Below are 13,754 nucleotides of genomic sequence, written 5' to 3' on the forward strand. Positions count from 1 at the left end.
GAATCAAACTCGGGTCACCGGGTTCGTAGCGCAGCGCGCCAACCGATGCACCACCGCTCCCTACGTGCGCTCACACGCGCGCACGCTGGAGGCGAAACGTCGCGAGGGAGAGAGGGGCAATGGCTCGCTTTGGTTATCCCCAAACAGCAGCCCCTTATTACTACTACACGCTTTCTATTAACTCACTCGGTCTGCTGTTGTTGTCGTTGTCATATCCTCAAATCTTGAACTCAATTTAAACCCACTTCCAAATGTGGTATCGACTGCAAACTTGGTATACTTGTCATACTGATGACAATACTATAGTCTATCGTTAAAAATGTAAACATATTTTTAAACATTCATTTTTATATGTTATGCTTCAGCTTTGGTCTAATTGTCCACACCCCTTACGTTATGGAAAGCTTCGCGGCCACTTCCTGGAGTCGTGGAGTTCTGCCATTAAGAGTACGGTACATTTCATTAAAGCGTGTTTTTAAAAACGTATTTTTAAATATTACTTATTAAAAGCATTTCTCGAGCCGTAAAAAAATACCTACATCGATACCCAACACGCAGACACACGCGTACCCAAATCGCGTACAAATACTCTCCCACACACTGAAACCCACTGTTCACAAATAGACGAAATCAGAAATCCTTTTTTAATACTGTTAAGCAAGCAATTATTAAGGCCGGCATGGCACACGCTTCACATGCGCACGCGAATAAATTACACTTTCTCAGAAACATTAACATCGCCAAGCAAGGCAAACGCACTCAAACAATTACCTACACGCACTCTCAACACGTTCGCAAAAATAAATGCGTGCAAAGATCACACTCGCATCACTTTATCAAACATTCGTCAGCATTAATAACGTAAATATCCAACTTCAGCCCTGCAGGAGACTCGGCGTTGTGCAACGGCGGCATCCACGTTGGGTCAGGGTCGTTGTCCTGGCAGCCGATTGGCTGGCGGAGCGGGACGCGCAACGGATTGCAAATCGCGATGCCCGGTGGGATTGAACGCAGAGTTCATATCATCATGGCACGGCGTTGAAGTAGAAAGCCATCGGAACAACAAAAACAAAATAAATACCATCCCACGTTCGGCAGGCCATTCTCTAGCAGTCGATGTCCAGCTTCCTTGCTGAGTTGTCTGATGGTGAGACGGCTCGCGCACAGACGCGTGGCCACGGGGGTTGTGCATTTGTCGCTTGTTGCAGAGGTCCACGGCTCGAATCCAGCGGTCGCCCCCGGTTACTACTACGGTTGTGTACTAACCGTAAGGACACCCCGCGCCGTCGAAGAGCACGACGACGACAAGGACAAAGATACTCGGCGGCGCGTGCTTCACAGTGGACGCGAGAGGAGGATGACGTTTGTTGTGTGCCTGTGCAGAGTCCAAATTTACCAAATTCGAAAATGGCTCGCAAATTGTACGCACATCAGCAATCGTCGCTACCACGTCCCGGGTCAGCCTTGCGAATGAGGCTCATCCTGGCCCCCTGAGATCTCACCCAGTTAAAGAAACGTTTACTTGCGAAACTTGATCCATTAAAGTCTCCAATAGATATTGCTTCCAATCTCGTGACAAGATTTTGCCAAGTACAATTGAAAATAGCAATAAATATTAATAGAACAGGGGCCGGTACAAACTGGTAACGAATAAAACCTTAAATGCTCGAAAAAATAATAATTGTTCACATTTGATTTTTGGGGTTAGACCACGTAAAGGATCTGGCAAATGTGTCGTCAAGTCCCTCCACCACCCGAAGGCCAAACAAATGAAGTTGTCCCCTATAGTGGGAGAATTTTTAACGCCACACCGATTACGATTGTCTCAGCTCACTCACCGATCAGACACACGACGTTTCAATTGAAGCCACGTCCAGTATCATCGGACAGGACCCAGGAAGTCAGCATTTGACACCCGGGCAAGTCAGACCCCCCCATGCGCAAAGATGACAATGATGTGGACAATGGCGGTGATAATGTTGACACGACGATGATTATGATCAGAATGACGATCGTGAAAACATTTTAATGGGCGGCAATGATAGTGACAATGATTAAACTGTTGACGACGGTGGCGGTGCTGGTGACAGTAATTTATGGTGGTGATGATGATGATGTAAATAATGGTGATGAAGATAATGACAACCCAGACGATGACAACAGCATGGGGTTAGTTACGTTGATGAGCACGCTGGACTCGCAATACAGAGGTCGCCGATTCCATTTGATCTCCCGGGGCGGCAGTCGAAACAATTGCCAAGTTTTTTTAATCCCACCCAACCGCCACTGCCTCTGCTCACCCAGCAGTTTGCCGACGCATGGGTCCGTGTGGCGGTGGCGTAAAATGTGGGTACTTCTACCTATTCCAAGGAGTCTGGCGAGTGTGGAAGAGGAGGCCCAATACACCCTCCTCTGTAATAGTGGTGGGGCAGTCCGGGACAGGCCTGCAATAAACGCGTCGTGGAAGCGAATTCACCGAAACTCCTCAAGCACTGGCCCGGGTGAGGTTCCCCAAACACATCTGCTACCGACAAAGCAGCCGGATGGACCGAATGGGGGGCCCCTCGCTCCCCCCACCCCCCTCTCATTTGTTAACATATCGCTCGTGTCCCTAGAACGCCCTCTGGTGGGGAAGCCCCTTCTCCCAGCAGGGTGACGAGATCAAGCGATTGCGGGGCTGCGCCTCATTACCCCCAACATACTCATCAGGAGGACATCGTCATATCGGGGGGGAGGGGGGGGGCGGGGTAGGAGTCCAGTGATGAAATTACTCCGGGTCAATCTGTGATGAGCCACAGCAGCCCCCAACCCCACCAGTGTTTCAGTTTCTAGCGAGAGCGCTTTTTTCCAAAGCACGCTCCCTCAACGCCGACACGTCACTCGCTGCCACCGATCAAGTGGCTGGTGGCATTGACGACGTTGATGATGATGGTGACAATGATGGTGGCGGTGATGATGGCGGTGATGATGATGGCGGTGATGATGAAGGCGACGACGATGATGGCGATGCTGACGATACAGACGATAACGCAGGGCTACACCTCTCCCCCAGTCGTCACCCACCCCGCCCACATCCGTCATCGCGGCTCACGACTGCATCAGCACGAACACGTCCCCCGGGTTCTGCTCGGCCAGCTTAAGCAGCAGCGCCACTCCCGGGTCTTCCCCACCGGCCACAGTCGCCACGTCCGCCACCTGCTGCTCCTCCTCCTCCTGCTGCTGCTGGTGCTGCTGAAACTGCTGCTGCAGCTGAAGCAGCTGCTGCTCGTGCTCGTGCTGCTCATGGCCCATCTCCTCCACCTCCTCCACGGCCACCTCGCCACCCTCGCCGCTCACGTCGTTGAGCAGGTCCACGGCGAGCGCCAGGCTCTGGCTGGCACTCAGTGCAGACGGAGTGATGGTGTAGGTCAGCAGCGACGGCTGCCCGGCGACGGGGACGGTGAGCGCCGTGCCGGGCGGGAGATGCTGCTGCAGCTGGAGCTGCAACTGCTGCTGCTGCAAGGAGTCGGCGGTGGCGGCGTTCTCCTGGTCACCGGCAGCGGTGGTGCGCAGCCGCCGCAACTGAGGGCAGTAGTCGGTGACACGGCCGTGGACCTCCATGTGCCGCCGCAGGTGGGCCTGGTGCGGGGGAGAAGACGGGGAAGACAGGGCTGTGAAAATGTGTTCATCAGCTGACACCGCGGCGAGTGGACAGGACAGGGATTGTTGACAGGGTAAGAATTGTTGTTGACAGGGACTGTTGACGGGGCAGGGATTGATGTTGACAGGGATTGTTGACGGGGCAGGGATTGATGACGGGACAACACCGTGGCGCTCCTGATTGATGTTGAATCTAACGATGATGGCAATGGTAATAGCAACAATGGTGATGATGAAGCTGAAGATAATGATGCTAACGAAGATGATGGTGACAACAACAGTGATGCCAATGAAGCCGACGAGAATATTGATTACACTGACGAAGCTGATGATGATGATGCTACTGCCGATAACGATGTTTCCGATGGCAACGTTAGTGGCGAGACTACTGACGATGGTGATGACGATGATGCCAATCGCGAAGTGACGATGAAGATGGCTGTGACATTGTTACCCCCCTCATCATCGCCCCCCCCTCGCACACACCCACCCCCGCCCCCCCCCCACACCTGACGAGTGAACTTGTATTCGCACAGAGAGCAGTTGAACTTGCGCTGCCCCGTGTGCCGGCGGAGGTGAGCACGCAGCTGGTCGCTCGCTGACGCATGGAGAGACGCAACAGGTGGGGAGAGAAGGGGCAGGGAAAGAGAGTGGAGGGAGATGAGAGAGAGAGTGGAGGGAGATGAGAGTGAAAGACAGAAGGGAGATGAAAGATGGAAAGGGCAGAGAGAGGAGAGAAGGGGAAAAGGAGGTGGGGGGGAGATAGGGGAGAGACATGCGAGAGGAGATTGAAGAGAGGGGGAAGATGGGAGAGAGAGTGTGGAGAGACTTGAGAGAGAGACGAAAGAGACAAAACAGAATGTAAACGGGGAGAGAGGAAATACAAGAGGGACGAGAGAAGGGGGGGGGGGAGGGTGAGAGAAGAGAAATAAAAAATGAGGGAGAGAGATGGGAAAGAGAGTGGGAAAAGTGGTGAGTGGAGTGGAGAGAGAGGGGGGTGGATAGGAGATATAGGAGAATGGAGAGAGAGGGTGCAGAGGGAGCGGACAGTTCAGAGGACAGGAGAGAAAGAGGGGAGAGTGTGAAGAGTGATAACTCAAAGGAGAGAATGGAGAGCGGAGGAGAGAGAGAAACACACAAGTGAAGTTGACATCCAAACTTGTGGCACCATACTCATAGCTTCTCACAGTATCATTACCACCACCATCACCACGACCTGGCTGGTGGACTGTCCTTTAAGCAGGCAAGTCTCAACGTCATCAGCCATGATCCACTGCTGGGTGAAGGCCTCCCCAAGCCGCTGCTATCTCTCAAAGTCCTGAGAAGTATTCATAGATTTGGTACGGAGGTGGGGAACTCGTTCCTTAACACAGGAGTAAGGAACGAGTTCAGATTAATCCGACAATGGGGAAGCACATTTACAACTGGATGTGGTGTGCCGTGGCGGGTGGGTGAGGAGGGGGTGAGGAGGAGGTGAGGAGGGGGTGGGGAGGGGGTGAGGAGGGGGTGGGGAGGGAGTGCAGAGCTGGTGGGTGAGGGCGGTGGGGTGCGTACACTTGAAGGGCTTGAAGCAGAGTGTGCAGGAGAGCAGCGGCCCGTCCGAGTGCACGCTCTGCATGTGACGCACAAGCGAGCCGCGGTCAGCGAAGCCTCGGCCGCAGCGCTCACACGGGACCGGGCGCTCGCCCGTGTGCGTGCGCTCGTGCTTCGCCATCGTTCCTGCACGCGGCAACGGGGGGTTGGGGGGGGGGGGGTCGTGGAGGGAACGGGGAGTGCGGGGGAGGAGGGAGAGGAGCGGGATTGGGAGGAGGATAGGAGCTCGGTGATTGTTTGGTATTGTATTGGGCCAGGAAATCACCGGAACAGGGTTGGTAGTGCGCTGGTTTGTGTGTACGTTTTGTACATTGAACTTCTTTCGTAGCCAACCGTACTCATCGGAGGTGCAGGGCTAATCGGTGGTGCGGTTCATGGCAACGACAGGGCCATCACTTGGCTGATACCGGGCCGGTATCAGAATCTTTGATAATTTTTAGACTTAAAGAGGAATCCGATGAGCTATGAAGCTCTTTTATCACAAATGTCCCCGTACAGGGCAACAAAAACACGACGAAAGGAGCACGAAACAGAGAAAATGGCGGGCAATTAACTAAATATGAATGGTAAAATCATTCAATACGTCAGATTTATCAAGGTAGAGCAAGGCAGCAAAAACAACTAAATAATCCCAAACCACACCAAGATAAAACGCAGTAGACCCTCAATAATAAGGCACATTTACATTGAACAATCAAGACATGGGTAATGACTGCTCCTGGGTTAGTACGGAGCCAGTAGAAAGCCGGTACTCGAGTGGAAGACGGCCGATACTGTGCTGGAAGTGGGCAGATACTGGGCTGGTAGAGGGCCGGTACTGGTCTATTTAAAGACCTGCACGTACCACGTGACATAAAGTCCTTGCCACAGATGGAGCAGGAGAAGGGGCGCTCCCCCGTGTGCTTGCGCCGGTGAATCATGAGCCCCGTGCGCTGCCCGTAGCGCTGCCCGCAGAACTCGCACACAAATGTGCGCTCGTCCCTGTTGGGGTACAACACACGCGTACACAATACACACAGAGATACACACACACACAGAGATACACACAGAGATACACACACACACAGATACACACAGAGATACACACACGCAGGTAGACACTCATAGGTGTACATACAATAATAATGGCCGCCATTCGCCACCAAATGACGGGGACACATCACCATAGTACGTGTGCCAGGCTATGTGCACTTTGTGGCGAGTGTCGAAGGCTCGCCGATAGGAGGTCACGGGACTGCCTCCAACTGCCCAGTAGCAGCCTCCTCCACAAAGGCCGATCTCAACACTGCTGGTACCGGTCGTCGTCCAGTCCACTCGGCTCCACCTCCTCCCCCTGCACCGCATCAGCCCACCTGTTCTCCAGCCCGAGCCGTGCCCGTTTGCTGCTGGCACGAGGTCACGGGAACAGGTCCAGGTGTTGTGGGTTACCTGCCCGAGATGACCCGACAGACGCACACGCCACCAAGAGCACGCCGCTCACTTGTGCTGGGTCTTGATGTGCATGTGGAGACCCTGCCGGGTGCCCAGCGTCACGCCGCACATGTCGCACATGCACAGCCCCTCGTTCCGGTGCTTCAACGACTTGTGCATCTCCAGCTGCCTCTGGCTCGCGTAGCTCTTGCTGCACTCGGTGCACTGGCGCACACAAGACGAAAGGATCCCCCGTGTAGCCTTGAACAGACCGTTGGGTCAAGTGCTGTTACGCGGGCGCCTACGAAGACTGGTAAGAGCACGCGAGGTGGTGAGTGTGTGTGCGCACGTGTGTGTGTTGAACTTCTTTCGCACCGTACGTAGCCAACCGTGCTGTAATCGGAGGTGCGGGGGAAGGACACTAAACACAAAAATTCATAAGACGTTTGAAAAATAATACAATAGGTGTTAAGATATTCAAACACCAAATAGGAACCTTTTGCAAGGAATCATGTCTGTATTAACCACACAGTACTTGTGAACATGCAAACAAACATGCTCTGATAATTATACACGCATTGTCTTTGAAACTGATTGGCCGACACCAGATAGGGCCTTCTTTAAGGCCCAGTCTCACCACGAGCTATACATGCTCTGCTACGTGCATCGCCTTGGCGTGGTGTTGGCCACCCACCCCCTCGTGTGCCGTGCCGGCCTTCATCGGTGCACGCTAACATCACTTGTTCCCGAGTCTGTTAAGGCTATATGGGTGATCTTTGCTAATGCATGTGTGCGTGTATTTAAGTGTTCGAGTAGCGCACGACACGGATACTTCACGTACGCGCGCATGCTTATGAGCGTGTGCAGCACATGCTGACTGCAAGACACTGGGGGGCAGCACAAGACCTCGTGTAGAAAGCGTTCGCTCAAAGCACACAAGAAGGCGTTCCCTGACCATGCAGTCCCATCCCTCACCACCGCACTCTCGCCCGCTCATATAGCTTGGCGATGGTTCATATAAACCCCCGCTGAGGTGCCAAATATACAACCAACATCGACCCGGGCCTCCCATGAATCGTGCTACTTGTGTGCGCCCACCACCACTCCGAATCCCTCCCGCCTCTCCCCGCCCACTGTGAAGACAAACGCCGCCCCCTCCTCCACGCAGCAGCGTCGAGGCCCCGACGTCGCCTCTCCCTCCCGATCCTCATCTCTCCAGACCACTCTGCTCCCCCGTTCCTCCGTTCCTCCTCATATAATTCCCATACCTCGACCCTCCTCGCGCAACTGTAGTGACTGGGAATGTCACTGTGTGGTGCCGGCCTGCGAGGCCACGGCGGGATGTATACTGCTGTGTGTACACCTCGGACACGGGGTGTAGTACCAGCCCTAGTTGGGGCTTGGGTGAACGCTGGTTCAGCGTGGTGGCACCACGCACAGCGTGCGGTGCGGGCGCCCGTTGAGAGAGCGTCAGCCAGCTGGGATTACATTGGGGGCACGATACTTTGGCTGACCTGGGGACATGTTACCGGATGATACTGGAGGGGGGCCACCGGTGGAGGGGGTCAATGGGTGGTCACATGGTCCGAGAAGAACTCTCGAGAGCCTTCGGGCAAGGGAGCGAGAGAGATTGAGAAGGTGGGCGGGGCGAGAGGCGGAGCCAGCCCCCGCCCGATCCCATATAAGGGGGGGGGCCCTGTGAGGGGCTCGGGGTTCTTACTGTTGGAGAGGCAGGAGATCCACGTCAAGCTTGAAGAAGCCTCCAGCCACGTGGTCCAGGACCCAGCTTGTGGTCCGGACTGGGATGGTGGAACCGTGTCTAGTTCCGCCGTAGCGTGGTGAGTTGGGTGGTCACCACCACGAGAATACGTTGTGTCAATAGCCTGGAGTATGTTGTGTTAATAGCCTGGAGTGTGTTGTGTTAATAGCCTGGAGTATGTTGTGCTAAGAGTTTAATAAAACGTGTTGCTCCCAATACAACGTCTGCGACTCAGTCGTGCCTCGCAGCTGAAAGGGCCTGGGTTCGATTGCTGACTCAAGGGCCGCGTTTCTCCGTGTGGAGTTGGTACGCTCTCCCCCTGTTCAGCAACGGCTTTCCCCTCCAGGTGATCCCCAGCGGGTTTCCTCCAACAGCCCAACGCAAAAAAAACCTCCGATACCTCCCCACCCACCCCCCTTTCATCACCTGATGCCGTTTCTCTTCGGCCTTGCCGGGGGGCGAGGAGGCCACGGGAGGCCACGCGGTCTCTTCGGCGCCGCTGGGGTCCGACTTTGGCCACTTCTGTCGCAAAGGGGGGGGCGGAGGGGGGTGGGGATGGGGTGGGGGGGATCACTCATGGGACAAGCGCTGCCGCCCCCACACCGCCGAGCACCACGCGGCCAGCCCCGGCGCGTTCACAGTCGAAGCAGTTTAACGACAGATCGTTACGTGCCGTACGCGGCTCATGATCGGCTCACTGTGGGGGACCCATTTACGTGGCTGAGTGGGTGAAGGCGATGGGGGGGGGGGGTAGGGAGGGGGAAGAGGGGTAGACTGAACTGGCAGACAGATACACAGAGATACACAGACACTCAGAGAGATACACACACACAGAGAGATACACAGACGCACAAAGAGATACACACACACAAAGAGATACACAGATGCACAAAGAGATACACAGACACACACAGAGATACACAGACACAGATACCGTATTTTCCCGCATATAACCCGCGGGGTATACCACTTTTTACAAACAAAACAAGACCCTGCGGGGTATATGGAGGTGCGGGCTATCCCAAAAATATTTTACACGTGTGACATGTCATAACTCGTTAAGTTTTTTCATGGTAGGACTATCCACTATGCAACACTTACCTTTTACTAAAGCACTGCTGCATAAACCACTCACACTAAAATTGCACATGTTATTACGTTTTAAATGTTTCGAATTGTTTGTACAATGAAACGACAATGTTTGAAGTGGGCGCACTTTGTTTACCGTAATACTTTCAGTGGCTGTAGGGGGGTGCGAAAGTTTCAGCTGAGGCTATGTATTGCACAATGGGAAGGGCCTGAACAAGCGTCTACCAGTCGCGGAGTCCCTTAGGCCGCTGCTATTGGCTGAGCACTATACAGTCGCGACCATGAGCTTTGTTTCAAACTTCCAATGGCTTTGTTGCCAGGAGGCAATGGCGTTGCCGGAGTGCCGCTATTGTCTGCGCAGTGCGCAATCTACCAGTGCTGAAACTGTACAGGGGTAGCAGTCTGAAACAAAACTGTACTTATCTACCAGTTATGTGTTACTTATTTATTGGATATTTACTTTTGTTACTTATTTACTGTTTTAAGTTCACTGTTTTCCGGTTAGTTTGTTTTCTTTGTGCACGTTATGATTTTAATGTTAACAATTGATAGTGGAATGTATTACAAATGTAAACTTTGTATTAATGATGGAATTAAGCTGCGGTAACGACATTAAAGATATGAATGCATGCAGGGTATATGGAGGTGCGGGCTATCTGAAATTTGTTTTACACAAAACGCAATTTTTGCGGGGTATATGCGTCTGCGGGTTACATGCGTATGCGGGCTATATGCGGGAAAATACGGTACACACACAGATAAATACACGGAAGCACACAGAGATACACAGACACACAGAGGCAGAGAGATACACAGACACAACACCAACTGCCATTTGCCACGAAGTGGCGGTGACGTCACCATGGCCCTCGTGCCAGACTATGTGCAAGGACCGCTGCCAGGAGGGCACGGGACAGACCCAGGTGCCATGGGTTGACTGATTGAAACCATTGGCCGATGCACCACCTGTGCCCCCTACTGTGCCAGCTTGCTGTGTTTTAATCTCCTGGCGCTCCGCTCGTTGTTGTGAGCGTCGCTCCTCCGCCCTCCGTTTTTTCTGGAGGGCATCTGCCTCTACCTGCCCAGTAACCTCCTCCACAGTGGTACCAGTTATTTGCAAGTCAACCGAGCTCCATATCCTCTCGTACCACATCATTCCATCTGACACAGTCATACACACAAACACACAGATACACAGACACACAGAGAGATAAACAAGCAACCACAGAGAGATACACACACAAAGACAGATACACACACACGGAGATATAGACACACAGAGAAATACACAGACTACACCGAGACATCTACGCAGACACAAACATGGGCCAACACGCAGAGAGACACACACAAGGACATGTGGATGACCGGCCCCCGTGAAAGCCTCACCTCTTCTTCCCCCACGGCAGGCTCCTCGCCGCCAGGGGTCCTCGCTCTGGGGCGTCTGGGCCTCTGCCCGCTTGACCGTTTGCTTCCCGCGGCGGCTGCCGATTCCGCCGCCTTCTTCCGCGAAGTCGTCCTCTTCCTGCATCCCGCGTCCGCCGCAGCCGCGTGCGCTTCCACCGCCGCCGAAGCCGCTGAAAAAGCCGCCAAGGCCGCCTCCGTGTCGACCATGGCCCCGCACCCGTTGGCGAACGCAAAGGCGGCTGCCCCGTCCGCGTCCGGCGTAGCCGCAGCGACGTTCATCGTGGCGCCATCGTTTTCATCGCTCAGATCTAGTAGGCGACGCGCGGGGCAGGCAGAGGAGGCGGGGGTCAGCGGCGGTTGGGGGGGTGAGGGATAGGCTAGGGGTGAGGCTAGGGGGATGGTTCACGTTTCAAGATTATTTTGTTTAAACGGGGATCTCGAGAGAGCAGAATGTGGCTTCTCGTTTGCGAGCGCTAGTGACCTGGGTCAACAAAATTGACGACAGCAGAATGAGAAAGATAAAGTGCAGGAATGAAGCAAAATAGAAACCGGCACAAATACAACCGCGTCACGTGAGAACATCGAGAATATTGCACAAACGTCAAAGTAATAAATTCCCTGCAGTGCAAGTGGGCTCCTGCTGTCGATTATCCGCAGACTAACCATAACTACAATTACAAAATTAAGTTATGGCAAACATCAAACAGATATATGATGACCATCGCACCGATATATAAACAGACAAGGAGAGGTGTCCAATACGATTGCAAGTGAAGTTATCAGAAAGAATGGACATCAAACTGTGACTTGCATCGGATTCAAACAGGAGGGGTTTGGTCGAGGTGTAGATTCAGAGCTAGAGTTTGTTGTTATGTTAGCTGCAAGCTTTGGTTTAGGCTAGCGTTAGGTCAGTGGCATGCATGGCTAGGGTTGGGGTTATGCTTAAGGTGAGGGTTATAATCAGTGCCAGAGTTATCATCCGTACGAGTGTCAGTATTTTAGAGTCAGTGCGCGTGTAAAGGTTAGACGATTGTTGGTGTTAGTTTTATGTCAGGACTATGGTCAGTGTCAAGTTAGTGTTGGTGTCAGTCCTAGTGATAGAGGAAGAGTTCGTGTCAGTGCGAGTGTGAGGTTAGGCTCAGAGCTAGGGTTGTGTTGCTGGTACCTTGAGGATTCTGCAAGGAGACATTTGGAGCTGTGGGTCCAGGCAGCTTCAGGAAAACAAGACAACAACACCAATGTACGCGCACACACACAAAGATCCCCCATATCGCCTTTAACAGTCTGTTGGGGTAGGTGCTGTTAGTGAGCATCCATTAAGGCAAACACGCACATGATGGGTAACGTGACCTTGGATCACGTCTGGCCACATTTGTCTCACTAGACATTCATAAACGGCACCAGGTACTCATGTCTCAGTCAACTTAGGAGAGGTCCAGGACAGGTTCACACCCCCACTTGCCACCGATATTGTCCACAGCAGGGAATCAAACCCCGGTGACTGGAATTGTGTGCAGTTCTGCACGTAATTAAATACTTAATTTTCTCACCATTATTCTCTCTGGCAAAGGCCACATCGTTTTTCTTAAACTCAACTGCCCTTCATCAGCCCCGCCCACTTTTACAGCCACGCCCACTAAACCAATAGCACCACCCACTGTCCAAGTAGCACCACCCACTGTCCAAGTAGCACCACCCACTGTTCAAGTAGCACCATCCACTGTCCAAGTGGCACCACCCACTGTCCAAGTGGCTCCGCCCACTGTCCAAGTAGCTCCGCCCACTGTCCAAGTAGCTCCGCCCACTGTCCAAGTAGCTCCGCCCACTGTCCAAGTGACTCCGCCCACTGTCCAAGTAGCTCCGCCCACTGTCCAAGTAGCACCACCCACTGTCCAAGTAGCTCCGCCCACTGTCAAGTGACTCCGCCCACTGTCCAAGTAGCACCACCCACTGTCCAAGTAGCTCCGCCCACTGTCCAAGTGACTCCGCCCACTGTCCAAGTAGCTCCGCCCACTGTCCAAGTAGCTCCACCCACTGTCCAAGTAGCACCACACACTGTCCAAGTGGCTCCGCCCACTGTCTAAGTAGCTCCGCCCACTGTCCAAGTAGCACCACCCACTGTCCAAGTGACTCTGCCCACTGTCCAAGTGACTCCGCCCACTGTCCAAGTAGCTCCGCCCACTGTCCAAGTAGCTCCGCCCACTGTCCAAGTAGCTCCGCCCACTGTCCAAGTAGCTCCGCCCACTGTCCAAGTGACTCCACCCACTGTCCAAGTGACTCCGCCCACTGTCCAAGTGACTCCGCCCACTGTCCAAGTGACTCCGCCCACTGTCCAAGTGACTCCGCCCACTGTCCAAGTAACTCCACCCACTGTCCAAGTGACTCCGCCCACTGTTCAAGTAACTCCGCCCACTGTTCAAGTAACTCCGCCCACTGTCCAAGTGACTCCGCCCACTGTCCAAGTGACTCCGCCCACTGTCCAAGTGACTCCGCCCACTGTCCAAGTGACTCCACCCACTGTCCAAGTAACTCCACCCACTGTCCAAGTGACTCCGCCCACTGTCCAAGTGACTCCGCCCACTGTCCAAGTAGCTCCGCCCACTGTCCAAGTGACTCCGCCCACTGTTCAAGTGACTCCACCCACTGTCCAAGTGACTCCGCCCACTGTTCAAGTAACTCCGCCCACTGTCCAAGTGACTCCGCCCACTGTTCAAGTAGCTCCACCCACTGTCCAAGTGACTCCGCCCACTGTTCAAGTAGCTCCACCCACTGTCCAAGTGACTCCGCCCACTGTTCAAGTAACTCCGCCCACTGTCCAAGTAACTCCACCCACTGTCCAAGTGACTCCGCCCACTGT

General features: G+C 53.7%; 1 protein-coding gene across 7 annotated transcripts in view; it reads right to left on the reverse strand.

The window, feature by feature from the left end:
* Positions 1–625: 625 nt before the first annotated feature.
* LOC144730799 (uncharacterized) overlaps positions 626–13,754 on the reverse strand; it is a 31,102-nt gene continuing 17,973 nt past the window's right edge. For 6 of the 7 annotated variants that reach the window (XM_078611555.1, XM_078611558.1, XM_078611557.1 and 3 more), the window contains 8 exons: positions 12,063–12,108; positions 10,880–11,205; positions 8,828–8,923; positions 6,713–6,867; positions 6,077–6,213; positions 5,194–5,358; positions 4,149–4,237; positions 626–3,618 (listed from right to left, as the gene is read on the reverse strand). In XM_078611555.1, the coding sequence (XP_078467681.1) occupies positions 3,088–3,618; positions 4,149–4,237; positions 5,194–5,358; positions 6,077–6,213; positions 6,713–6,867; positions 8,828–8,923; positions 10,880–11,205; positions 12,063–12,108 (1,545 nt within the window). In that variant the 3' untranslated portion in view covers positions 626–3,087. The remainder of the gene's footprint in view (positions 3,619–4,148; positions 4,238–5,193; positions 5,359–6,076; positions 6,214–6,712; positions 6,868–8,827; positions 8,924–10,879; positions 11,206–12,062; positions 12,109–13,754) is intronic. The other variant, XM_078611556.1, reaches the window with a different exon arrangement.

The sequence above is a fragment of the Lampetra planeri genome, chromosome 36 (genome assembly GCF_965212315.1).
Source record: "Lampetra planeri chromosome 36, kcLamPlan1.2.h2, whole genome shotgun sequence".
Classification (NCBI taxonomy): domain Eukaryota; kingdom Metazoa; phylum Chordata; class Hyperoartia; order Petromyzontiformes; family Petromyzontidae; genus Lampetra; species Lampetra planeri.